General features: G+C 39.7%; 1 protein-coding gene across 1 annotated transcript in view; it reads left to right on the top strand.

Moving 5' to 3' along the window:
- The window catches only part of LOC126184794 (arginine-glutamic acid dipeptide repeats protein-like), a 186,906-nt gene that overhangs the window by 38,066 nt on the left and 121,871 nt on the right, over window positions 1-26,969 (top strand). The window contains exon 9 of the mRNA XM_049927373.1: window positions 10,358-10,584. Within this exon, the coding sequence (XP_049783330.1) occupies window positions 10,358-10,584 (227 nt within the window). The remainder of the gene's footprint in view (window positions 1-10,357; window positions 10,585-26,969) is intronic.

Below are 26,969 nucleotides of genomic sequence, written 5' to 3'. Positions count from 1 at the left end.
ACATTTCAGAACTGTTTAAGTGTTGTTTGACGACCACGTATTTCAAGTGGAATGAACAGTTTTATGAGCAAATGGATGGCGTGGCTATGGGAAGCCCCCTAAGTCCGGTAATAGCAAACTTCTTTATGGAGAAATTCGAAGAACAGGCCTTAGGTACTGCCAGCAAAAAACCAAATGTTTGGTTCCCATACGTGGATGACATGTTTGTGCTGTGGAGACATGGTAGGGAGGAACTAAGCCGGTTCCATGAACATCTGAACAGTATAAACACGAGAATTCGGTTTTCAATGGAGGAGGAGGTAGACGGCAAATTACATTTCCTCAATGTGCTTGTTTTTAGAAACGAAAATGGTAGTTTGGGCCACTCAGTATACTGCAAACCCACGCACACGGACCGTTATTTGCACCGGGATTCGAACCACCACCCACAACAGAAGCGGGGTGTTATCAAGACGTTAGCGGACAGAGCTAGAAACATTTGTGTACCTGAGTTGCTCGACGCTGAGATGGAACATCTCCACAATGCACTAATGAAGAACGGATATTCGTCCGCCGAAATAAAACGTGCGTTGAGGCAGCCACACAGAAATCATACTGACGTACAGGCTACTGCAAAATCTAAGGTTTTCCTGCCGTTTGTTAAAAATGTAACGGAAAGAATAGGGAGGATCTTGACGAAGCGGAATATTACCGTAATTTACAAGCCCACCAGGAAGATACAGGAATACCTTAAGCCTGCCAAGGACGCTTGCAAACCATTGGAAAAAGCTAGAGTGTATAGGATCCCATGCAGCTGTGGTGATGTTTATGTGGGTACCACTAAAAGAACGGTTTCTAAACGTTTGGAAGAGCACAAGGGAAATTGTAGAAGAGGAGAAATGGAACGATCAGCTGTTGCGGAGCATGCTTTCCAGCCAGGGAACCACGATATTCGTTTCGAGGAGACGCAAGTACTAGCGGCCACAAGCGGATATTACGAAAGGCTCTACAGGGAGGCAATCGAAATCGCTAAACACCCAAATAATTTCAACCGAAAGGAGGAGGGCGTGAAATTAAATGGTATATAGATGCCGGTGTTAAAGAAGATGTGTACCACCCGCCCACTACTGGGTGATGGCAACGGCGATCGACGGCTATGGACATCGGCCAATTGCACTGACATTTTCAAAACACGTGACGTCACGCCGCGGTGTGGGAGCGCGCGGACACGGAATTTAGCGGCAGTCAGTAGCGAGCCAATGGGTGTGTTGGACCTTCCATCGAGCTACGGACCCTGTTGAAGATGTCTCCCGCAGTTGGAGACGAAACGCTGGGAATCGACACAGAATTCATCAACCGACCATGGCATAACAGCCCGGATAATTATAATTTCCTTACCCTGTCATGTGCCCACACCACCACCAAATGGCATTCAACTTCACGGTGGGCAGAGGTCATAGTGATTTGGCTCATCAGTGTAAGTCCTGTTTTAGAATATCTTCTCTTGATCAGTCTTGCACTCTCTATTGACTGTGATCAGTACCTGATGACTTCTAGTCATCCAGTCATTCTGCCTTGTATTTGTGGCATTACTTTGAAAACTTCACCAAAAAAACTGTCTGGGACTGATACACAATTTTCCATTATCTTTGATTTGTGCACATTTGAAACAATGAGTACTCTTTTTCTTTAACAGCTACCACAGTTCTAGTCTCTGAGGAAATTGTGATAGTTGTTTACAGTGAGTTGCTCTTCTTTTATCATTGTGTTTTGCTCTTTTTCTAGTAAGGTGTAACATTTGGACACTAGTGTAATTCTATCAATAGACAACTAAAGTGTGGCATTTCTGTTATTTGTAACTTTCATTTGAAATAAGCAAAGGAACTCTTATACATTTTTAATTCTTGTTTGTATTGTTAGGTGCTTTTTTAGACACTGTGAAAGCAATCATAAACTACAGGTAAATAATTTTTAAAGGGTGAAACAAACTAATCCTTGAATGTCGGTGACAACAGCAATAATTAAATCATATAAAGGTTTTCAGCATGTCACGTCTTGCAGTTTTTAAACATCAAATAAAAGACATTTTAATTGTTGGCATCAAAGCTGCTATTTATGAGGGGCGTTTGAAAAGTCCATGCAAAGTCCGAGAGATGGCACCACTGGCGTGTATCGAGGTCATGTATAGTTAGTAGCATCTTTGGAAAGAACGCACACTAAGTTTTAGCAGTGTTGGTCTATTTCTTTGTGTTTGGCATTCGTGTGAATCAAAGAAGTCAAGTGATTGACAGAAAAATGGACGAAAAAGAATTTCACGTGGTGAATAAACATTACTTTATGAAAGGCAAATTGCCTCAGGAGACTAAAGAGAAGCTTGATAAACGTTACAGTGACTCTGCACCTTCGGTTAGAACAGTTTATAAGTGGTTTCAAAATTCTCGGAGTGGCCATATGGGCACAAGTGATGCTGAACGTTCTGGACCCCCTGTGGAGGTTACGGCTCCAGAAATCGTTGATAAAATCCATAATATGGTGATGGATGACAGAAGAGTTAAGGTGCGTGAGATTGCTAGTGCTGTGGGCCTCTCGAATGAATGGGTACATAATATTTGCATAAACATTTGGACATGAGAAAGCTACCCTCAAGATGGGTTGCGCGATTGTTCGCGCTTGACCAAAAACTGAATTGTATGAAGTGTTGCAAGGATGGTTTGCAGCTGTTCAGGAAGAATCTGCAGGACTTTAAGTGTCGTTTCGTCACTGTGGATGAAACGTGGATACATTACTATACTCCTGAGACCAAACAACAATCTAAACAATGGTTTACGAAGGGAGACTCTACACCAAAAAAGGCGAAGACCATTCCTAGGCCAGAACTGTTATGGCGGTCTTTTGGGATTCGCAAGGGATAATCCTCATCGACTATCTGGAAAAGGGTAAAAATAATACAGGTGAATATTATTCATTGTTATTGGACCATTTGAAATCTGAGCTGCAAGAAAAATTCCAGTGATTGGACCGCAAAAAAGTCCTTTTCCATCACGACAATGCACCAGCACACACCTCAGCAGTTGTGGTCACAAAATTGATGGAAATAGGATTCCAACTCATTTCACATCCCCCCTATTCTCCAGACTTGGCTCACTTGGACTACTATTTGTTCCCCAATTGGAAGAAATGGCTGGTGGGAAAAAGATTTTATTCAAACGAGGAGGTGATTGCAGCAACTAATAGCTATTTTGCAGACTTGGACAATTCCTGTTATTTGGAAGGGATCAACAAATTAGAACAGGGTTGGATGAAGTGTATAAGTCTAAAAGGAGACTATGTTGAAAAATGAAAAAGGTTTACCCCAGGTAGTTTTTATTTTTGCACGGACTTTCAAAATGCCCCTCGTATGTATTGGCTGACTAGTTTTGGACCTTAGACATTTTCACAAGCTACCTGTTACAGAGAACAAAATTTTGTGAGTGGATGTGTCAAATATGGATAATAAATGTATAAGTAATAATATGGTCCAGATGGTAACTACTTAAGTATTTTGTAATTGGGATATACTTGATGTGGACAGTTATATTATGTCATCACACTCTTAGATATAGTTCAGATCTGTATTACAACATGTTGCAGTTGTGGAAATAACATATCATAGTATGTCAGTGTGGCACACAGTGAACTCCAGCAGGAACAAATTCTCCATTATATATGACATGTTTTTGTCACGCTTATCAGATCATGCTGCATAATGAAGGTACCACAATTAAGAAAAATATATCTTATGCGCATACATTAACACACTACAGTAAGGTACAATTACGGTTGTGACATATTTTAACATGGATCTGAGCCACGTCTAAAGTGTGATGACATTACTAGAACTGTCGACACCAAGTATATCCCGAATACAAAATACTTAAGTAGTTACTGTGTGGACCATATTATTACTGATTCCTTTGTTATCCACATGTGACACACCCACTCATAAAATTTTGTTCTGTAATAGATGGCTTTTAAAAATCTGCAAAGCCCAAAACTAGTCAGCCAATAAATTAATAGTAGCTTTGGTATGAAAAATTAAAAAGTCTTTTCTTCAATAATTAAACTATTTAGAAGAATGATTTATTTTACTTCTTGTTTGATCACCTACTTTGTGGAGTCCATTCTCCCAAACAATTTTTCATATTAGTGATGTACCATTTGATTTTTTTTCTATTGTCTCCCATATTTATTTAAAATTACTATTGTCTTTTACATATTTTTTAGTTTCAGCCTGTGGGCTCCCACAGAGAAAATCCTTTTCATACCTTACAAAACCAGTTCTGAACTTTCTGGCTGAAAATATAGTCTTCTGATGGTAATATATGGTGATAGCAGGCTACCTTCACCATGAATTTAAATGGTTTTATTGACTTGTTGTGTGCTTTACTTATATTCAAACATGTATTATAAAGTGGGGATGGAACCATTATCCTTTACATACGGGCCTGGGCATGTATATGGACATAAGCTGACAGAAGTAATCCTGTTTGTGTATGGTCCATAATAGCTGTCAGTGTAATAAAGTCAAGAGGGTTGGAGGTAAGATATGGTGTGGTGAAAGGATAGGACACAACTTCTCACTGATGAAAATATAGGACAACAAACTGAGTCATTGCTTTCAAATCTAGTTAGTGTCAGTTACTATGATGATTAGTTAGTGTCAGTTACTATGATGATCTATGAACTCTCATACCCACCAAATTTTCAAGTGTTATTAAAAAGAAATCACTTTTAAGAATATGTGGAGTGGAGTACCCTCAAAGAAAACCATACTAACAGCTTCACAAAAATTAGCGCATTTAAAATGGTGAAATTAGTGCAAAAGCTTCACTTAAAAAGCATTTTTTTTTCTAGATCATGTTGCAGGTGTTCCTCAAACTGAATGGCATTCTTAGAACATTGTCTTGTACCATTAACTGTGCGACATACAGCTGACGGGTGCTGTGACCCAACATTAATATATTTTACTTTTCAAGAACTCACTCTCGTTCCTTAACTAACATCTCCACAGTTCACAATACAAAGATGTTACAGATATCTAAAATGGTGATTTTGAGTATACCCAACACGTACCAACAAGACTCTCATATCTGCTGCTCCACTTATTTACCAGCCTTGAATCCAGTTCAAAATATTGTGGTATTTGAAACTATTGACAATTAAGCAAATAAGTATTCAAGCTGTCAAACAGTGTGTCAGAACACTCGAATGTGCAAATGTGTGCAATGGATTTTGCATTCATCTACAGTCTTGGAGAGCTTCAGTACACACAGTGTAAGGTCGGTTTTACATTCCTGGAATTAACATTTTCTCGCAGTTTACAACATTTTTTATTGCTTCTGTCAAATTTTGTATGTCCACAATGTTAATGCACACCTCATTTTGCATCAGCATATTTATAATTTTCCCATGATTTATGCTTTATAAAAAAATTTTAGTGGAGAAAAATACTGACATAAAATGATGCTGGAATGATGTTGCTGCCAAGTAGTGTTTACAGACATTACATGGTTAAGTTTCTTGGCACCAGGGCGCTCTGCTCAGCAGATTTGGAGTGGTATATGTGTAAAAGTTGGAACAATTCATCCCGTATCTCGTGCCGCTGCCGAGCTCTACTTGGCATGTCGGGCGTGGTGGCTGATGGGAATAACTAGCACACTGTTTACATGGTTCTCTTAAAACTGGATTTCGTAAACCGATTTCCCAGTACCGCTTCTGGGTGGCCAAGTTTTGTTCAAATGAAGGTATCAGACCAACCACAACCATTTCCAAACTGTCTCAACTGTGCATGCGCAATTTCATGATTGTTGTGATTGTCATCACACCTTTGTTGAATCATACTTAGCGTGTTTCGTTGCTTGGCCACTTGTAGTGATAGTTGAAACCTTCACTCACTTTGCGTTGCTCAGCTAGCTTTGGTTTAAACACAGCACCAAACACGTATTTTTTTATGCTGGGCAAAATGCGTTTCGAGAATTTATTCTCCTTGTCAGGTGCAGTATTTACGTATGTATTTTTTATGATGTTACACAAACAAACAATGAAAGTGATAGTTTGTGTGTGTGTGTGTGTGTGTGTGTGGGGGGGGGGGGGGTTTATCTACATAACTGAGGAGACAGAGGACCCGATAACCTCAAAAAGACAAATACAGTGCAAGAGACGTAGAACAACACAGATGCAAATGTCACACAAAATACTTATGTAAATATTTGTACTTGACAACAAGAAAAAATTCTCGAAGCGTGTTGAGCTAAGCATGAAAAAATACATAACTGGTGCAGTATTTCATTAGTTAAATAATAAATGACAGCTGCAGGCTTGCCAAAAACATCGATTATGACATGAAATTTAGTCAGAGGTTTCTACTTCCCAGACAAATATCAGTTTCAATTACAGCAGTGGTTTTTATTAGAAAATAAACTTTTATTAGATAATGAACATGCCTGAGTGGTATCTTGATGCCTATTATGTACATATACATAAAGTGCGAAAGTGCAAGGGGGTATCCTATATATAACTTTCACAGCTTAAAACTTTGTTTCCCACATTTTACATTTTCCTGCATTTTACACCATTTTTTTGAAGTCCCGTGAAAAGTGTAAAAGCCGGATTTCACTGTAATTTATTTTGATGTCAAGGCCAGAATGACATCAAGTCAATCACATCATGCTAGGTGTAATCAGTATTTTGTATGGGGAACTTTGTTTTCAGATTATTATCAAAAGTTTGTGTGTCTTCATTTGTGTATGGATATATGTATAAAACTAATAAAACTAATTTCCACCCATAACCACGAAAAAGGACCATCATCACTTATAGAAGGGAACATCTATTGCTAATGGGCCTCTTTAGAAGGTGTAATAATGACGGCTCACTGTAGAGTTGTTTGTAGGCACATGAACAAGGCTGAAAGCATTGCTAAGCTTTTGGGTCCTTCAGACCTAATGACAGGAAACAAACACACACACACACACACACACACACACACACACACACACACACACACACACAAAGATGCTGTAACTTACCAAACGAAAGCGTTGGTATGTTGATAGAAGACAATAAAAAACACACACACAAACTTCAAGCTTTCGCAACCCACAGTTGCTTCATCAGGAAAGAGGAAAGGAGAGGGAAAGACGAAAGGATGTGGGTTTTAAGGGAGAGGGTAAGGAGTCATTCCAATCCCGGGAGTGGAAAGACTTGCCTTAGGGGGAAAAGGGACAGGTATACACGTGCGCGCGTGCGCCAACACACACACACACACACACACACACACACACACACACACACACACACACACACACACTCATATATCCTTCGGCACATATACAGACATGTATACAGACTGTATATGCGCCGATGGATATGTGTGTGTGTGTGTGTGTGTGTGTGTGTGTGTGTGTGTGTGTGTGTGTGTGTGTGCGCGCGCGCACGCGCCTGTCCCTTTTCCCCCTAAGGTAAGTCTTTCTGCTCCCGGGATTGGAATGACTCCTTACCCTCTCCCTTAAAACCCACATCCTTTCGTCTTTCCCTCTCCTTCCCTCTTTCCTGATGAAGCAACCGTGGGTTGCGAAAGCTTGAAATTTGTGTGTGTGTTTGTGTGTTTTTTTATTGTCTCCTATCAACATACCAACGCTTTCGTTTGGTAAGTTACAGCATCTTTGTTTTTAGATATATTTTTCCCATGTGGAATGCACACACACACGATCTCAGCTGATTACATTGTACTGACACTGCAGATTGACTGAAATGAGGTGGTGTATTGGGTGGAATGTGCTAGGGGAGAATGGAGATTGGTACAGGGAGGGAGGGAGGGAGGATTGCAGGGAAGGGTGACTGGGAAAGAAAGGCATAATGTAGCTCGGGTGAAATAGCTTTAACCCAAGAAGGGAGAATTGTGTGTGTCACGCAATGATGCGGAGGGGTATGATGTGAGGGGCAGATAGACCAGAGGAAGGGAGAGACTGTGTAGGGTGTGCAAAAGTTATGGCAGAGCTGATATATGGTACAATAAGTAGACCTGTCACTGATAGAATAGGATATGCTTGTGAAGGGACTGAAATACGAGTACAATGTGGTTGGTAGGTGCATAAGGCAAATCTTGCATGTGGGTCTTCCACAGGGATAAGAACCATGTAACAAGGGGTGGAGAATGGGTGTGGCATAAGAAAGGACAGGATTTTTGTAGATGGGGTCTGGGTATGGAATATCACTTTGTAAGAGATGGAAAAGATTGTGTGTAGGATGTTACTCATTTCTGGGCATCGAAGCCCAGATGAGCGGGAGGATTAGAGGCATAGGTGGATGTGTCATGGGAGACGGTTTGCATACTAGGTTTGGGGGATAGTGTCTACCTGCGAAGGCATTTGTAAAACTTGAGCATACTGGGCAGGGGATTACCTTTCACTGCAAGTGCATTGTCTATCGTTTACCAGACTGTACTGGGAAGAAATTGTAGTGTGAGAGGGATTAGGGCTATCAAAATTAGAGGCACTGTTGCTGGTTCATGGGCATGGTATGTACAGAAGTTTTTATGGAGCCATTGGAGAGGTTGAAGTCAACAGGAAGATAGCACACTGGGTGGATGAGTACTTTTTGTTGCATTTGGGAGAGAAAATAATGAGACTGTTTAGGAATGAGGAGAGAGAGTCTTAGCCTGGGTCTAACTCATGAGACTATCATCAGTGACACTAAACAAAATAAAGAGTTTGGGATCCTGGATGACTATGATAGCTTCCTCCAGATGATCCATATATATAGGGTGCCATGTGAGTGCCTATGACCATGCCATAAATTATTTGTTTGTAGATCTTCCCCTCCAAGAAGAAGAAGTTATGGGTAAAAAGACATTATTAGGAGTAGGCTAGTGCCAGTGTCTGATGTGCCCTTCAGGATTCCATTGAAGTTTGGGAACAAAATGGAGCCTGCAGGAGTTAAATCTAAGGAGTGTGCTGGATATTTGAGAAGAGTTTTATGGCACTTAGCTGCTACACTCATTGGTTACAGTTTGTGACTGAGTCTTGAGACCCCAATTTGCAATGCTGTACAACTATATTTGAGCATGCTGGCTATGTCACAGCTGCTGTTTCAAAATTTTTTTACATAATTAATCATTTACAGTTTCACCTTCAGGTGCTAATTATACGTGAACTGTGCCATTGTTGTCAATGAAGATGATTGACATTTGAAATTGTTATGAATAGGGTCCCCAGTTCATTTTAGTATATGATGATGCCAATAAACATTATTGCATTAATTGTTGCTTGGACTATTGCTCAGTCTTGTAGCACAGGGACATCTCCTGTGATTATGATTTGCAGAAAGTATGGATTTCAGTCATATGAGGCAATGAGTTCTTCAGAATTTTCAATCTGAGTTTCTTTATGCTTGCTAGTCACTTTGTACAGCACAAATCAGGGACAGGTATCCAACTTATTCAAATTTGTGTGCATTTAAGTGCCAATATTTTCTGCTCTAATTAGTAATTCCTCCAATATCATTCTCAGAGACAGTTGCCAGTTTTGTGTCAGCATCTGTCACATTTCCTTAGTGTTTTGTGTCATTTACAAACATGGCACATTAACAACAGTTTCTTTTCCATGAAAGCTCTTGTACCAGACGTAAACAGATATTCTATTCATGGTTTCTGTATTGTAAACGTGCAGCAACATCTCATATGCCTCCACAACTCTCTCAATTTTTTATGACAAGTTTTTGTTTATGCGTTGCTCTATTGCACAGTGATATGAGTCATCAGTAGTATGTTTGATTAATTGTAGCAGATAGATTTGTGTAAGTTTATTGAGTTCAGAGCTTCTCGAAGTCTCTCTTAATGGCCATCCACATGCTTACATATTTTTTTTTCCACATGTTGCTGTTATGATATTAGGCCATTCAGTGAACTTTGTATGCACACTTTTTGTTTTTCACTTTTTGAGGTCTTATGATTAGGATGTGTTTGGTACTGCCTATATTTATATCTTGTCAAGTATTCATACATTAGAGAAGTAATTTTTTTCACTATGTACAGATTATTTGCTATGTTGACTGTGTACATCCATTTAAAACTGTGTTGTGGATCATGATTCAAATCTGGATCCCTGCCTTATATGGGCAGTGTGCTCCCAGTGGACCACAGTTCTTACATCAGTTTCATAAAAAGTTTCTAAGACTTAAAGATGTACTGGAAAATATACAGTGAATGATTTCAGCCTTTTTGAAGGAAAATAATTTGATAACATGGTTACCAATGTGGATAAAGTGCATTTTTTGATTTAAATTGTTTGTATTTGTATGTTGTGAATAAATTACTGATGTTAAGAATTTTGATTAGCAGATTCTCGAGATTGGCAACAAGGTGGAAAGGATCGGATATTACTCTGTTCAGAGTGTCGATCATACAACAAAAAATATGGTGAACTACCTCCTGTTAGCAATGTGGCTCAACCTGCAAATCAGGGGAGTGGTAGAGGAGAAACACCGTATCTGTTCAGACCTGTGCAGTCAGAAGGGCTAGATGATTCTCCTGGTAGAATGAGGACACGAACTAGAGCAAAGGAACAGGTAACAGTAACATTAACAATTCCTCTAATTCTTTTGTGCTCTTACACCACCTCTTATGCTGTTTATGTTACATTATAAATTGATGCAGTTCAGTAGCTGTTAATGAAACAATATGTGAAATGAATTGTGTGGTGACATAATATTCACTGTTAACCCATTTGCTCTATTCAGTTAATAAATGGAAAGTTGCTGTGTATTGCAAATAGTAAGATGTGTCGGTGAAACTCTAGTAGATTTTTATTGTTTATTGATTGATTAATGTAAGTTGAAGTTGTATTATGAACTTTCCAGGTTCAGAAAGAAATATACTCATCTTAGTTTTGGGAAGTTTAAATACTGGCAGCATCTTGTATTTCTAGTATTGCGAAATTTGCTTAGTGGTTGCATCTCATGGCTGCTTCATTTTGCTTCATACAAAGTCTTCCATCTTAATGAATGGATTTCTCATAAAACGACAAATAGAAGAGTACATGTAATATTCAGTTTGTTTTATCCTTATTCGCTAGATTTTTTTGGCAGGATGTTTTTTAAATTAGACTGTTATATGATTTTGGATGCTCCCCATTGTCATTAATTTTCATTCCATTTCGTAGCTCAATTGTGTTAGTTGCTTGCAGCCAGCAAATGATCCAGTTATATTTTAACATAGGTGCAGAGTATCACTTTTCAGTAGTAGCACGTGTATCTAGTTTGGGGAAAAGTTAGTAATATCTCACTTGGCACAGGGTATATCCATTGTGATATTAACTATATATTTCAAGCTAGTGTTTTAATGATTTGTCTCTGTACACATAGAGAACAACTTCAGCTTTCTACTGGAATCATATTATTACACTTTTTATGGTTATTCTATGCTCAAACAGCACTTAACTGTTGTGTGTCAAAATTTTCTGTCTTAACTAGACTTCATGAATTGAAGATAAGACTGTTGGTGGGTGCAGTGGCTACATTCGAACAAGAGAACATAAGAGAAATTTGTTAGTTATAAGAAATTATGTGTTAGGTGGATAATAGGCTTCCTTGGTGAAAAGAGTAAAAACAAAGAAAACTAATGTACATACAGTTGCTGGGATGCGGGGGGGGGGGGGGGGGGGGGGGGGGGGGACACGATCTCGTCTGAGAATTAAAGTGTACTGTTGTTCTGTGTGTGTGCATGCCAAAGTATATACAGGCAATAATTCTCATTTGTGTTTGAAATATGGCTGAAGTACTTAACACTGTTAGTCTGCTCATAGGGAGAAACCACAGTGTGCAGTTTACTGAGTATTGAAGGTTCATTTGAGGTTCTCTGGTTTGTAACTGAGAGAAGTTATCCAAAAAAGAGAATTATGGAAAAAGAGATACCAATAGCTTAGAATGAGAGTCTTTCTATGCATTTGATAGCAAAATTATGTTTGTAGAGCTCACAAAGAATGTCAAAATGATTTGATTACTGTATAATATCAGTTAACCAAATAAGGGTACAAAACCACTGGATTTTTTGATTGGTTCCAAGTGGTTTTCCAACATTTCTGTTATATTGCTACCATTGAAAATTTCACATTTGCAGTCCGTTTATTTGCAGTTAGTTGTCATTGACTCCAGAAAAGTGTGATTCCACAAAATAACATTTTGCCATGCACATTATACTTTAACCATGGTATCACATGAACAATTTACAGCCTTAGCCATTTCGGAAATGCATCCACCCTTGGCCCAAAAGCCAATACTTATGACCTTTTGGACATCAGATAAATTACTCCATTTCCTCATTACAACGATGACTGCACTGTGTCCCCCCGGTGCACTTCATATACCGTACACTGCTAGTGCAGCCATTTGCTGTATGTGAGTGGTTATTGCATGTTGATTTTGCAGGGTGTATACAACCCGGGACAACAGGGAGATCTGGAAGAAAACCCGGAAAAAACCCGGGAATATTTTAGAATCCTGGGAATTTTTTGTTTCAGTTTCCAGTTAAATTTTTGTTATTTTGACTGGTAAGAATTGATACTATAACAAAGGGTATTACTGTATCCCGCTACTGCAGAATAATACTGCAGCAATAAAACATGAATGAGGAGAAAAAAAACATAAATTGCAAAGAAAATGTGCCTTATACAACAACAAAACACACTGCTCATACAAGCGATTGCCAATAGCAAAATGTGTCAAAGGCTTTAGGAATAATATGCAATGCTTCATAACAACAAATTGCCTCCAATGAGCGTGAAGTCACAACTGTTTACATTAGATTCGTTTCAGCAGTTACGACCGAGCTCATGCACATGCACAGTTGAATGGCATATCAGTAGTACCCTTTCCCATTTCTGGCTACAGAAATGTGGCTGTTTGCTGTGTAAGCAGTCGCAGCAAGCAGCTAGATGCAACCGGGAAAAATTTTACTGCCCCGCCCAAGCTGCCAGATTCATGCATGCGCAGCGGGCCTGGTTCTATGAGGTAGGGTGGGGGCAAGCTAAATTAATATTCTTGAGGAGAAAAAAACCTTATTTCACAAAGCGCCTAGCTTTCAGCACACGTTGGTGTATCGATTACTCATATGATTTTGACACGCATCCCTGTTGGTTTTTGAACACACTTTGTAAGTTGATTTCTGAATGACTCGTAAGCCTCCAGGGGTAGCCGTGCGGTCTGAGGCAACTTGCACGGTTAGTTTAAGTTAGAGTAAGTCGTGTGTAAGCCTAGGCACCAATGACATCAGCATTTTGGTCCGATGGTAAAAAAGTTTAATGTGTGCATAGTGTACGTGATGTCACTGTCAGGGGAATCCTCATCGCATTTAGAAATAAACTTTCCTGCAGGCAAAAGGGGACCAGGCTATACAAACTGAGCGGAGTAAAGCCGAACTGGTAAATGCCAATCGCTGTGTGATTATGTTTTTGTTTGGATTTGCGTATGATCAGCGTTGCTATAATTACAAGGGAAATCCATAGATTCATACTACCAGAGTGGAAATAAACGATTAACAGGTATAACAGGTAAGAAAGATTACGTATTATCTTCTCGGTGTATCCAGGAAAATGAAATTTTGTCAGAAAATTTTTGGCCAGATCGCTACACTAGTAAGGGCCAGTGTACAGTTCCTGTGTAGCAGCCGCTTAAGTTATATTCTTGAAGTAGCATGGAAAATGGTTTGTACGAACATAACAATGCCTAACCAGAGAATAATCAGGGATAACTAAACTGGTGATTCTGGCAGGGTTAGTGAAGTTAACCGGCGAACAAGTTTTGACAAAGGCAGGAATAGTTCCAGGATTAGTCATGACAAGTTTGTTTGTTAGAACGAGGAAGGAGAAGAGATGGGGACATCACACAAATTCCGGAAGAATATGATGATTCCAAATTTATTTAAAAATCTCGTACTACTACTTTTTGATCTCATGCTCGAGAAACTGGAGCGTATGAATGAAATGTGAAGCTATTTTCTAACATAAAGCTTTTTGCTTGTAGTTGACCTAATAGGCATTGTATGTTGGTCTTTGTGAATTATATTCTGTTGTGTTATAAAAATGACCATCTAGTCTCGTTTATTTGGTGTGTGTTACAATTTCTGCAGTGTTAGAAAGGCCTATTTTGTTTTACCTAGCAGACAGTGATAAAATAGACGTAATCAGATCGAGAAACCACACCAGTCTGGGGTACTATTTGTATTAACAGCTAACACAGTATTAGACAATTGTATTTCAATTTTTCATGTAGCTAAACGTTTCACGAACTTTGGTGAGGTAATAGATTCTTTCGCAGAAAGGAGAGCACGCCATGTAAAGCTGTAGCAAGATTAGAGAGAAAACAATGCTAGGAGGTAAGGATTGAAGAAATGTGTACTATATTACTTGTCTCTTGTCTTTACTGGTTTTATATATCCTATGTTTAATTTTATGTCATCCAAAAGAGAAAGTTATTAGCTAACAGGCAATAAAGAGTGCAAATTTTCTGAAGAGTTCTTGTTCTCCCAATTACAAATAATCCCATCCAGTATTAATTGCGAAGTTTTTTCAAGGGGGTAGGGGGGGGCGGGGGCAGGAGGATGTTAAAATGGGCGACTGGGAGCAGGAGAGGCACCACAGGACAGTTTTAATTTCCACTGTCCTGAATATGGTTTGATGGCTCGAACAAATGTCTTATGTATCAGACTCTTCAGAGAGATGTGCACTACAAAATGAATATATTTTTGAAAATTCGATTTTAAAAATTTTTGACGTCGTATCTCAAACGCTTGAGGGTGGGAGGGGGGGGGGGGGGGGGAGGAAGCACTATCTTAGTATTGCCCCGATTCGGAAATATTGTAGATCCGAGTCTGATGCGCAGAGCAGTCCGGGTTATAGTAGGGAAGTGCGTAGTTTCCACGTGACCCGTGTTTACATTTAGTGATTTTGCTGTTTCCTCTTCGTTTACTGCTCTCACGTCAAATGAAAACAAAATGGATTTCTGTGGCCGGGAGCTATCAAGTGAATTAAAATACATTCACATAATTACGGAAGGCTAATATGCATTATTAGTTTCAGATTTTATTTTATTTTCGCTTTTCTGACAGACATGCATTAATCGCCTTGTAGAACAATGAAGTTATTTTTGTCAGTTTGCTAAAGAAATTTGGTTTTTATTTATCTTTTACACTGAGGCAGTCTATGTGTTTGAAACAAAGTGTTTAGTTCCACACTATTGGCTAATTTCAACTGCTTGCTGAATTTCAAGTGCACGTTTTCATCTTCTAGCACGTATGGCATTATGCCATAATAAAGAATAAAAAATGATTTAATACAGTACTGGTACTCCGAGAAAATTTACGTCCCGAAACCCACACTGAAAAGCTTAATATCAGGTCGAGGCCTACTTCATTGGGAATCTGGACATATGAATGTACTCTTTAAATGCACTTTAAATTTGCCATTTTAGTATGGTTCATGAAATTCCGATGCTCTTGGAGTATTCTCTGATGTCTTTTTTCTTTTGTGACATAAGGTAAGATCTTTTAATGTTTTACACATACGAACATACGGGCTTCCTGCATCATAGCAGCTGCTAATTCGCAGTGGTGCCTGTTATCTGGTGCTCTGACGACTACTGAAATGAACCTATTTCTAACAGGTCGCGGGAAAATATTGTGAATGGTGGTTTGAAAAGTGTTACTTTCAAAGTAAATTTCCTTTTACGCAAGTTGAACTATGTGCAAGAATCTGCGATGAATTTTGTAAATCACAGAGCGTTTGCTGATTAGCCATTTAGAAGCATTTCGAGCGCAGAAGATCGGACATTCATGTCCTTATTATGAGCAAATTGATGTAGTGCTACGGGAAGCTCTCTCTCCTCTGCGGTAGCTAATTTATTTGTGAAAAACTATGAGGACAAGTCACTGGACTTGGCTAAAATTTTTACTGGCACATTTGTGTGATATATCTTGAAGTTAAAATGCACAAAAAAACTCAACATTGTATATGAAAGCTTAGCTTCTCTTGCAGCTTATTAGCCTTAGAGATCATTATTATATGTGAAAGCTTTGATTTTCTTGTAGCAACACTATGTATATTAATTTAAAACATTAACTTTCCCTGTTTGTTTATCCGTGCTGCTTAACAGTGATGTTGCTATTAGCCGACTACATCACGTGTCCTGTGGTCTGAATATCCACTGTCATCGGCTGGCGGGATCACGTGACATGAGCTATGACTGGCTTACTAAAGCACATCGCAATCTCAATTACAATGGTTCAGAAAGTAACATGCGGTGTTTGCTGGAATTCAAATTTATACTTTCGTAATATGAAAATATGCAGCGTACATGTTGCTTCACATCAAAAAATCTTTCCAAAAGGAGTTTTCTTCCCTGAGTTTCGTTTTCTAAAGTGCTGGGAAATTCTACACCCGTGTATAAAAACATAACCATTGAAAGGTTTACAGTTCCGAGGGAAAATATGCTGACACTCAATCACATGGAAAAAGTGTTTTTTCGTACGGGAGAAAGTGAATTTTTAACCGGGAAATCTGGGAAAAATCCGGCAATTTTTTTTCCTTGTCCGTGTATACACCCTGTGTTGGACATAGACGGTGGTCGCATTAATGTAACTGGACCATATAAGTGATCTACCAAGCCACTGATGCATCTATTGCAAAGTCATCATGTCATCTATGAAGACTGTCTGCCTCTTGGTGGAATAAGGAGTGCCGTCTGTCATCATGGGTAGGTATGTTGCTTTGCAATGGTTCAAATGCCTGCCAACTAGAGAGAACCTTACAACCTTTCAGGTAGTGAGGGCAAAGTGCTTCCAAATTATTAAAGGGAATAAAAAGAGATCATGGAGTCAATTGCTGAGTGCACACAATCTTTCCCTTTTGTGAGACAATCACACATACTTGTCTTTAGGGAGAGTGCACGCCAAAAAAGTTTATCTCTGAGGGAACTCAACTTAACCAGTTTTTCAGGAATTCTGGGATGTAGATTATGTACCTCATTTATTGTCCGGCTGATGACAGTACTGGAAAAAATGCATTCTCCATACAGTATGAGATACGTAAGTAGGTGACTCCCGAGGATGCCCGTACAATAGTTTGTTGGGGTGGCAAAGACCTGGGGTTATTTTCTCTGAACATTTTATGCTACTGACAAGTACTGAAAGAACTCGGTATCCTCGGAGCATGTACAGTTGATGTGAGTACAAGTCAAATATTGTGAGGAATTCCACCATGCATGGAAAAGTAATATCCTCGATAAACATTCCCAATATGTTTAACATGGTGTAGCAGTTGCCCGTTTTGTGCATTACACTTTTATACATACTCATATAATATGTAATACCATTAAAAACGTATGACTGCATACTGTCAAAAGCACATCAACATTTGTAGAGGGTATGGCAAACATTGATAGATGAACTTGTTTCTTAAAAATATCCTATTCAATTAAGAAGTAAATTTGCATCATGGAGTGGCCTCTTCAGTACACAAAATATTCACACATGGTTGAGAGATAATGCTCTTGCCACAGCAAAATGAAATTGTTTAGAGCAACTATTAGAGAAAATTTGGTGCTGTGTCATTCATAAAATCGTATTTGGATTTTGCATAGTATGAACTGAATTTTCAGCTGTAACTATTTAATGTTCCTTACAGCAGAAATTATGAGAGTTTTTGGAAGACATGAATTTGGCTAAAAGATTGAGTTTGAGGTTCATGTGAACAGATTACCTTTGCATTTTGTAGCGGGAATGGTTAATCCCATTAACAGTATTTTTTGCAATAATGTAAGATCTTAAGATCTAAACAAGTTGGATCAATCTTATTGAGGTCACGTGAACTTTATGATGTAAGAGGCTGAATTAGGAGATGATCCTAAATTACACCAAAGAATGCACTTACATGTGTGTCAGTTTGTGAAGATTCGGAGGTATTTTGATGAGTGACTGTATTCATCCTATGTGGCAAAAATATAAGCTTGTCTTGTGACTGGAGTCTGTATAAATTATATGTTTTCCATGACAATGTTGTTACCAAGTGATACTATACACATTAGACAACAGTATTCATCATGTTATTCTTTTATTTTCTGTGCTAACAGCAACCAGAAAGTTTGACATGCCAGCACTGCAGATTGTTGTATCCACAAACTGTTTCCTGGGCTTCTTTGTAAAAACAAAGTGGTTTGGCCATAAGTTTTCACTCACTAAGAGAGACCAGACCTTGTCTCTCACCAGTTTTGACAAGCTTTGACATACAAGTCTAGGGCTTGCTGAAAGTAACTACTCTGAAATGATTTAGGTCACTATTCTTGTACCGTCAAAATAAAAAAAAAAAATCCAGGTCAGAGGTCATGATGATGCAGGATCCATTTTGGGCCAGGTGGAATCAATTTCCAAGAAATTGATGAGAGTGTCATTCTGAATCATGGGTGTATTTGAGGAAGAAAGCACTTGTTGAACAGGACAGTGGGCAAGTCGTATAAGGCATCTGTTCAGATCGGTCAACTCTGTGTGTGTAGGTTTGTATTGGACTTTTCGCGACATTTTTTAATCTTATCAAAGATAATGGAAGGAGTTGTGAACTCTGTATCTTGTTGTTTTGAATGAAATATGCTGATCAGCCAGAACATTATGACCTCCAACCTATTATCAATATAAACCCGTCCATGTGATAGCAGTGTCATCTGGCGAGGAATGATCACTAGTCAGACACATCCACGTTGCATTTCATATCAGTGAGCATGCTGTCCGTGTTTAGAATGGGGAAGGTGTGTGCTCTATCTTAATTTGACTGAGGGCAGATTGTGATGGCCCATAGGCTTGGCACGAGCAGTCCGGAAACTGTATGACTTGTTCTTGTGTTCAAGGAGTGCTGTGATGAATGTCTTCAGCACATAATGAAACCAAGGTGAAACCACATCCAGACATCGTGGGGATGGGCGGCCACTCCTCATTACAGATTTTGGATGTCGTAGCTTGGGCAGACTGGTAAAACAGGACAGGCAGCAAACTGTGGTGGAATTTCTATCAGACTTTAATGCTGGACAGAGGACAAGTATGCCTGAACACACAGTGAACCAATCACTCCTAACGATGGGCCCCCGCAGCAGATAACCCATGCACATGCCAATGTTAACACCACGACATTGACAGCTACGACTTAAATGCGCACATGATCAGTGGCACTTGATGTTGGCGCAGTGGCAGATTGTTGCATGGTCTGATGAATCATGATACCTTCCTCATCATGCCGAAGGGAGGGTACGAATCCTTCGTCTTCCAAAGGAACAGCTTCTTTACCCTTGTACTGCAAGATGGAGACAAGCTGGCGGTGGCTCCATGGTGTTATGGGGAACGTTCATGTGGGCATCCATGGATCTAGTGGAGTTTGCCCAAGGGACCATGATGGCCAAGGGGCATCATACACTGGTTGCAGACCATGTACACCCCTTCATGACTATCATGTTTCCCGATGGCAGTGGCATTTTTCAACAAGATAATGTGCCATGTCGCAAGGCAAGGGGTGTGATGGACTGGTTTGAGGAACACAGTGGCAAGTAGCAGTTGATGTGCTGGCCTCCCTGCTCACCAGATCTGAACCCAATCACACACATCTGGAATGTGATTGAATGTGGCACCAGAGCTAATCACCCCCCTCCATGGAATTTACAGGAATTAGGTGACTTGTGTGTGCAGATGTGGTGCCAACTCCCTCCACTGACCTACCAAGGTCTCACCAAGCGAGGTGGCGCAGTGGTTAGCACACTGGACTCGCATTCGGGAGGACGACGGTTCAATCCCGTCTCCAGCCATCCTGATTTAGGTTTTCCGTGATTTCCCTAAATTGTTTCAGGCAAATGCCGGGATGGTTCCTTTGAAAGGGCACGGCCGATTTCCTTCCCAATCCTTCCCTAACCCGAGCTTGCGCTCCGTCTCTAATGACCTCGTTGTCAACGGGACGTTAAACACTAACCACCATCACCACCACCACCACCACCACCACCACCACCAAGGTCTTGTTGCTTCGGTGCCGTGGCGCATCGCTGCTGTTATCCATGCCAAAGGTGGACATACTGGCTATTATGTAGGTGGTCATAACGTTCTGGCTGATCAGTGTAAACATTATTGTGAAATAATTAAAAAAGTGATCAGCTTATGTGACTGTGTATTTTGACGGGATTGGTGCAAATTATATGTTTTGTGTTTTTATATTATTTCTCTCGAACTGTATTATCCTCTTTTTTTAACAGATAATATGAAGATATGAAGGATACCAAAAGTATTCTGCAATAGGCTATTTTCGTATTTTAAAAATATGGTTCAGATTGTTGATATTTTGACTTATTATAACATTTAAATAACATTTATGGTAAATATCCTCACAAAATATCTCTTATTTTTATGTATTTAAAGCTTAGAAATCATTAAATACTATCTGGTCACATGATCGAAAACTCTGCTATTGACTGATTCTGTGGTGACACCACAGTCTAGGAGTAAGATGAAGCTATACATCTACATCTACATCTACATTTACATTTATACTCCGCAAGCCACCCAACAGTGTGTGGCGGAGGGCACTTTACGTGCCACTGTCATTACCTCCCTTTTCTGTCCCAGTCGCATATGGTTCACGGGAAGAACAACTGCCGGAAAGCCTCTGTGCACGCTCGAATCTCTCTAATTTTACGTTTGTGATCTCCTCGGGAGGTATAAGTAGGGGGAAGCAATATATTCGATACCTCATCCAGAAACGCACCCTCTCGAAACCTGGACAGCAAGCTACACCGCGATGCAGAGCGCCTCTCTTGCAGAGTCTGCCACTTGAGTTTGTTAAACATCTCCGTAACGCTATCAAGGTTACCAAATAACCCTGTGACGAAACGCGCCGCTCTTCTTTGGATCTTCTCTATCTCCTCCGTCAACCTGATATGGTTGTTTGGTTGGTTGGTTTGGGGAAGGAGACCAGACAGCGTGGTCATCGGTCTCATCGGAGTAGGGAAGGATTGGGAAGGAAGTCGGCCGTGCCCTTTCAGAGGAACCATCCCGGCATTTGCCTGGAGTGATTTAGGGAAATCACAGAAAACCTAAATCAGGATGTCCGGACGCGGGATTGAACCGTCGTCCTCCCGAATGCGAGTCCAGTGTCTAACCACTGCGTAACCTGATCTGGTACGGATCCCACACTGATGAGCAATACTCATGTATAGGTCGAACGAGTGTTTTGTAAGCCACCTTTGTTGATGAACTACATTTTCTAAGGACTCTCTCAATGAATCTCAACCTGGCACCTGCCTTACCAACAATAATTTTATATGATAATTCCACTTCAAATTGTTCCGCACGCATACTCCCAGATATTTTACAGAAGTAACTGCTACCAGTGTTTGTTCCGGTATCATATAATCATACAATAAAGAATCCTTCTTTCTATGTATTCGCAATACATTACATTTGTCTATGTTAAGGGTCAGTTGCCACTCCCTGCACCAAGTGCCTATCCACTGCAGATCTCCCTGCATTTCGCTACAATTTTCTAATGCTGCAACTTCTCTGTATACTACAGGATCATCTGCGAGAAGCCACACGGAACTTCTGACACTATCTGCTAGGTCATTTACATATATTGTGAAAAGCAATGGTCCCATAACACTCCCCTGTGGCATGCCAGAGGTTACTTTAACGTCTGTAGACGTCTCTCCATTGAGAACAACATGCTGTGTTCTGTTTGCTTAAAACTCTTCAATCCAGCCACACAGCTGGTCTGATATTCCATAGGCTCTTACTTTGTTTATCAGGCGACAGTGCGGAACTGTATCGAACGCCTTCCAGAAGTCAAGGAAAATAGCATTTACCTGGGAGCCTGTATCTAATATTTTCTGGGTCTCATGAACAAATAAAGTGAGTTGGGTCTCAAACGATCGCTGTTTCTGGAATCCATGTTGATTCCTACAGAGTAGATTCTGGGTTTCCAGAAATGACATGATACGCGAGCAAAAAACATGTTCTAAAATTCGACAACAGATCGGCATCAGAGATATAGGTCTATAGTTTTGCGCATCTGCTCGAAGACCCTTCTTGAAGACTGGGACTACCTGTGATCTTTTCCAATCATTTGGAACCTTCCGTTCCTCTAGAGACTTGCGGTACACAGCTGTTAGAAGGGGGGCAAGTTCCTTCGTGTACTCTGTGTAGAATCGAATTGGTATCCTCTCAGGTCCAGTGGACTTTCCTCTGTTGAGTGATTTCAGTTGCTTTTCTATTCCTTGGACACTTATTTTGATGTCAGCCATTTTTCATTTGTGCAAGGATTTAGAGAAGGAACTGCAGTGCGATCTTCCTCTGTGAAACAGCTTTGGAAAAAGGTGTTTCGTATTTCAGCTTTACGCATGTCATCCTCTGTTTCAATGCCATCATCATTCCGGAGTATCTGGATATGCTGTTTCGAGCCACTTACTGATTTAACGTAAGACCAGAACTTCCTAGGATTTTCTGTCAAGTCGGTACATAGAATTTTACTTTCGAATTCACTGAATGCTTCACGCATAGCCCTCCTTACGCTAACTTTGACATCGTTTAGCTTCTGTTTGTCTGAGAGGTTTTGGCTGCGTGTGTTATAGGAGTGTTAGCTGAAGTTCTGACATTTTTACATACTTATTCTGCAAACACTTTAGCTATATAATGATAGAAATCTCGATTACAACTTTTAAGTAACAATAGAGAGGAACTTTGTGAATGTTGATAGCGGTAACCATGCGAAAGTTCATGTGTTTATGCTCCACCCATTTAGAGCGGCGACATGTGCAACAACAGAAATGCTGCAGCATCATTAAACTTGCTCAGAACTAAGGAACTGTAGAATTTTGCAAGCAGGTCTGTGTATTATAACTGGATTGTCGACTATCAGTTCAGTCATGAGCTACGACCCAAAGCACAATAATATTATTCTTGGCAAAACTTGGTGCTGAATTCTTCTATTGAGGACACTCAGCAGAAAACCTATCTCTAAATAGGTGTTTAGTGGCACAACGGATAATGCATCCAATTGCAGAGAAAGATGTCACATGTTTGAATGTCACATGTTCGAATATTTTTTAAATTTTTACACAAAATATGAAAATAGCGTTAGCAAGAACGGATTGTAGCAGTAGCCTCGATTGTGGTATGTGTTATACATGCGTCAAAAAAAGTTTTGCATCACCTTGGTTCCGAGAGTTCCGAAACCTCTACAGAAAATTGGAATAGAGATCAACATAAACTTCATTTCCGTCCTTTTTATTGCTAATGAAAACCACACGTTGCATGTTGTACCATCATACACTGAGGCCTTCAGAGGTGGTGGTCCAGATTACTATACACACCGGTACCTCTAATCCCCAGTAACATGTCCTCTTGGATTGATACATGCCTGTATTCATCGTGGCATACTATTCACAAGTTCATCAAGGCAGTGTTGATCCAGATTGTCCCACTCCCCAATGGTGATTCGGTGTGGATCCCTCAGAGTGGTTGATGGTCATGCCACCTATAAACAGCCCTTTTCAATCTATCTCAGACATGTTGGACAGGGTTCATGTCTGGAGAACATGCTGGCCGCTCTAGTTTAGTGATGTCATTATCCTGAAGGAAGTCATTCACAAATTGTGCACGATGGGGCCACTAATTGTCGGCCATGAAGACGAATGCCTCGCCAATATACTGCTGATATGGTTGCACTATCGGTGGGAGGATGGCATTCATGTATCGTACAGCCGTTATGGCGCCTTCCATGACCACAAGTGGTGTACATCGGCCCCACATAATGCCACCCCAAAACAGCAGGGAACCTCCACTTTGCTGCACTCGCTGCACAGTCTGTCTAATGTGTTCAGTCTGACTGGATTCTGTCCAAACACATCTCTGATGATTGTCTGGTTGAAGACATATGCGACCCTCATCAGTGAAGAGAACATGATGCCAATCCTGAGTGGTCCATTCGGCAAGTTGTTAGGCCCATCTGTACTGCATTAAATGGTGCTGTGGTTGCAAATATGGCCCTCGCCATGGACGTCGGGAGTGAAGTTGCGCATGGTGGTGTCTCTGTCAGGGTTCCTCTGAGTCATAATCTGGTGGTAGCGGTCATCCACTGCAGTAGTAGTCCTAAGGCGGTCTGAACGAGGCATGTGATTGACAGTTCGTGTCTCTCTCTGTATCTCCTCCCATGTCCGAACAACGTCACTTTGGTTCAGTCCGACACGCCTGGACTCTTTCCTTGTTGAGAACCCTTCCTGGCACAAAGTAACAATGCAGACGCGATTGAAAAACAGTATTGACCATCTAGGCATTGTTGAACTACAGACAACACGAGCCGTGTACCTCCTTCCTGGTGGAATGACTGGAACTGATCAGCTGTTGGACTCCTCCATCTAATAGGCACTGCTCATGCATGGTTGTTTACATATTTGGGTGGGTTTAGTGACTTCTCTGAACAGTCAAAGGGACTGTGTCTGTGATACAATATCCACCGTCAACATCTGTCTTCAGGAGTTCTGGGAACCGGGATGATGCAAAACTTTTTTTGCTGTGTTTATATAACTTCACATCTATCTTAGTCTGAGAAATGAACAAAGGAGGATAAATGCATTTACTTTGCAAGCAAACAATTCACTTTTTTGGAAAGCGTTGCCAGTAGTGAAGATATCACCATCCGCCCACAGTACAACGAGGTGTAGGACGATGAAGTTGTACGGAGAGATGTAAAGTGTGTTCAACATGCAGGTGACACAAATGTAAGGGCTGTGATGTTTGTGAGTGTAAGCTAACATTGGCATCTGAAGCAGACTTACTTCATCTTTAAGTAAGATGATGAAACGGCAAAAGTTTTAAACAATAAGGATCCTCGCTGGACAGCATGAAGATAAAAACTTTGTTTCTCATAAAGTAACATGTTTGGTCACATCAGCTAGAAAATGCCATTTTGAATGTAAAGTGTGTGAACAGCAATTGCAAATGTAAGCACATGTAAATGACTAGGAAAACACAATAATATTCTGTTTCTGATTGGTATGGGAAGTTTTGTGATTGTGATTTGGTTGTCATATGAGAGGACTGTCGATTTGTTGTATGAATAAGTTAAAATGTTCTTTGGGGTTAGATTTGAACCAGAGATCTATGGACATCAGCTCGAAAATTCAATGGTGTACCGCTCTAACAAGTGAGCTACCGAACAATTGAGGTGTAGTTGGATGAAATGACAATTTTCACTAGGAGTTTAATTTCTTTGAATGATACTATCCTTCTCTGTAACAGTGGGAGAGTGTATCTCAGAGGTAAGTTAATGTTAACTTCACAGTGCAACACACTTTTAATGAAGTTAGTGAACTTGTGCGTCAGCATGGTGGCAATTTGCACATACAGTACAACCACAGTTATGCATCTTCTCATGCTCTGGAACACTCAAAAACAACTTTTCAGGAGTTTCTATAGATGCATTTGAACAGTGTGGTGCTAAACATCGTTTGTAACGAATTTCCCAAAACGTAAATTACAAAACAAGATGTCACTGTGAATTAGCATTATTACAGTAGAAGCAGGGAGCTGCCGGTGATGTCACAGGAATCACATGACTCGAATGGTCCATTTTAATGGACTTTCAAATAATTAAATTTCATTTCCATTTTTGTAGAAGAATATTGAAATTCAAGATGGGGAAAAAGCATGCTAGGAGCATAAAATGACAAGCATTTAAGACAATTATCAGAAAACTGGCAAATACCCTATTATTGCTTGAAAACTCTATCTTTCTGGCTTTAAAAGACTCACTTAATTTGCTCCTATTTTGGTAAGCTTTCACTATACATCAAACTATATTTTTACATTGTTCATAGTAAAAATTATTATACTTAAAATGTCAGAATAAAAGTATCATGACAGATTCGGCGTTACCAAACATAAAAATGTGGTGCAAAAAGTGTGATTCCAACCCATTCTCACAAAGGATTTACTGCAATCTGAGTGTAGGTCATATTCCACTTTGCTACTGCACCAGTTGGTAAGGGCTTTTTTCCTCAGATACATCACCGATAGGTTTGGAGTTACAAATCCTTTGCTCTATTGGATCTTTGATCTTCATTTTTTGAAACCATAAGTATACTGATGTAAACTCTGTCACAAAAGTTACTTTTAAGTTGCCCTAAGCTAGTGTGCTGAAGCACGTTGAAATTAGTAGATCTAAGCTCTGTCATCTCCTTGTGAACTGCAGCTTTTTTTAAAAAAAAAGAAAAAAAAAGAAGAAAAAAAAGATGCAAAATGGGTTATCATTTGGAAATTGTTTGCATATTAAACTTACAAATTTCTATTTATGTTGCAATTTGACCCTGCATATTGCCTTCTCTGCAAATGGTGAAACTTTTAATCAGATGCAATTTTCATTTTTTCTCATTTGTAAATAGAGTGACAGTAACTCTGTGCCTAGTTTCAGATAGTTAGTTACAATTTTAACAGAAAGACAAATACAGCTGTTATCTTTGTTACAAAGGATTGGAAATTTTTTATTTTCTCAAGAGCTTGAAAGACGGCATCTGAATACTCTGTGTACCCACAAAAAAATCTCTAAAGTGAAAATATGTTGTGCATAATGTGTACCTGTACTACTTATGACAGATCAGTGTTCTCATAAAATATTTGACTTTGGGTTTGCACTGTTAGTTACATATGTATTTTACATTCTCTGGCACAGAAAATAAAAAAGAATGACACAATAAAGTTTAAATATAAAAGCTATTCATTACGACATTTTTGTTGTCTGTAGATGGCATGAATGAAGTTTGTAGATTGTAGATTGTATTTTATTGGTCCTGTTGTCTACATAGCAGCTTATGCATAAGACATTGGACAAGTCAAGTTATAAATATACAGGCTGAAAGTAATTTCAAGGCATACATATTTCAGCTTA

The sequence above is a fragment of the Schistocerca cancellata genome, chromosome 4 (genome assembly GCF_023864275.1).
Source record: "Schistocerca cancellata isolate TAMUIC-IGC-003103 chromosome 4, iqSchCanc2.1, whole genome shotgun sequence".
NCBI classification, from domain to species: domain Eukaryota; kingdom Metazoa; phylum Arthropoda; class Insecta; order Orthoptera; family Acrididae; genus Schistocerca; species Schistocerca cancellata.
Note: the sequence above shows the minus strand (reverse complement) of the source record. Positions and strands in the feature narration are given on the sequence as shown.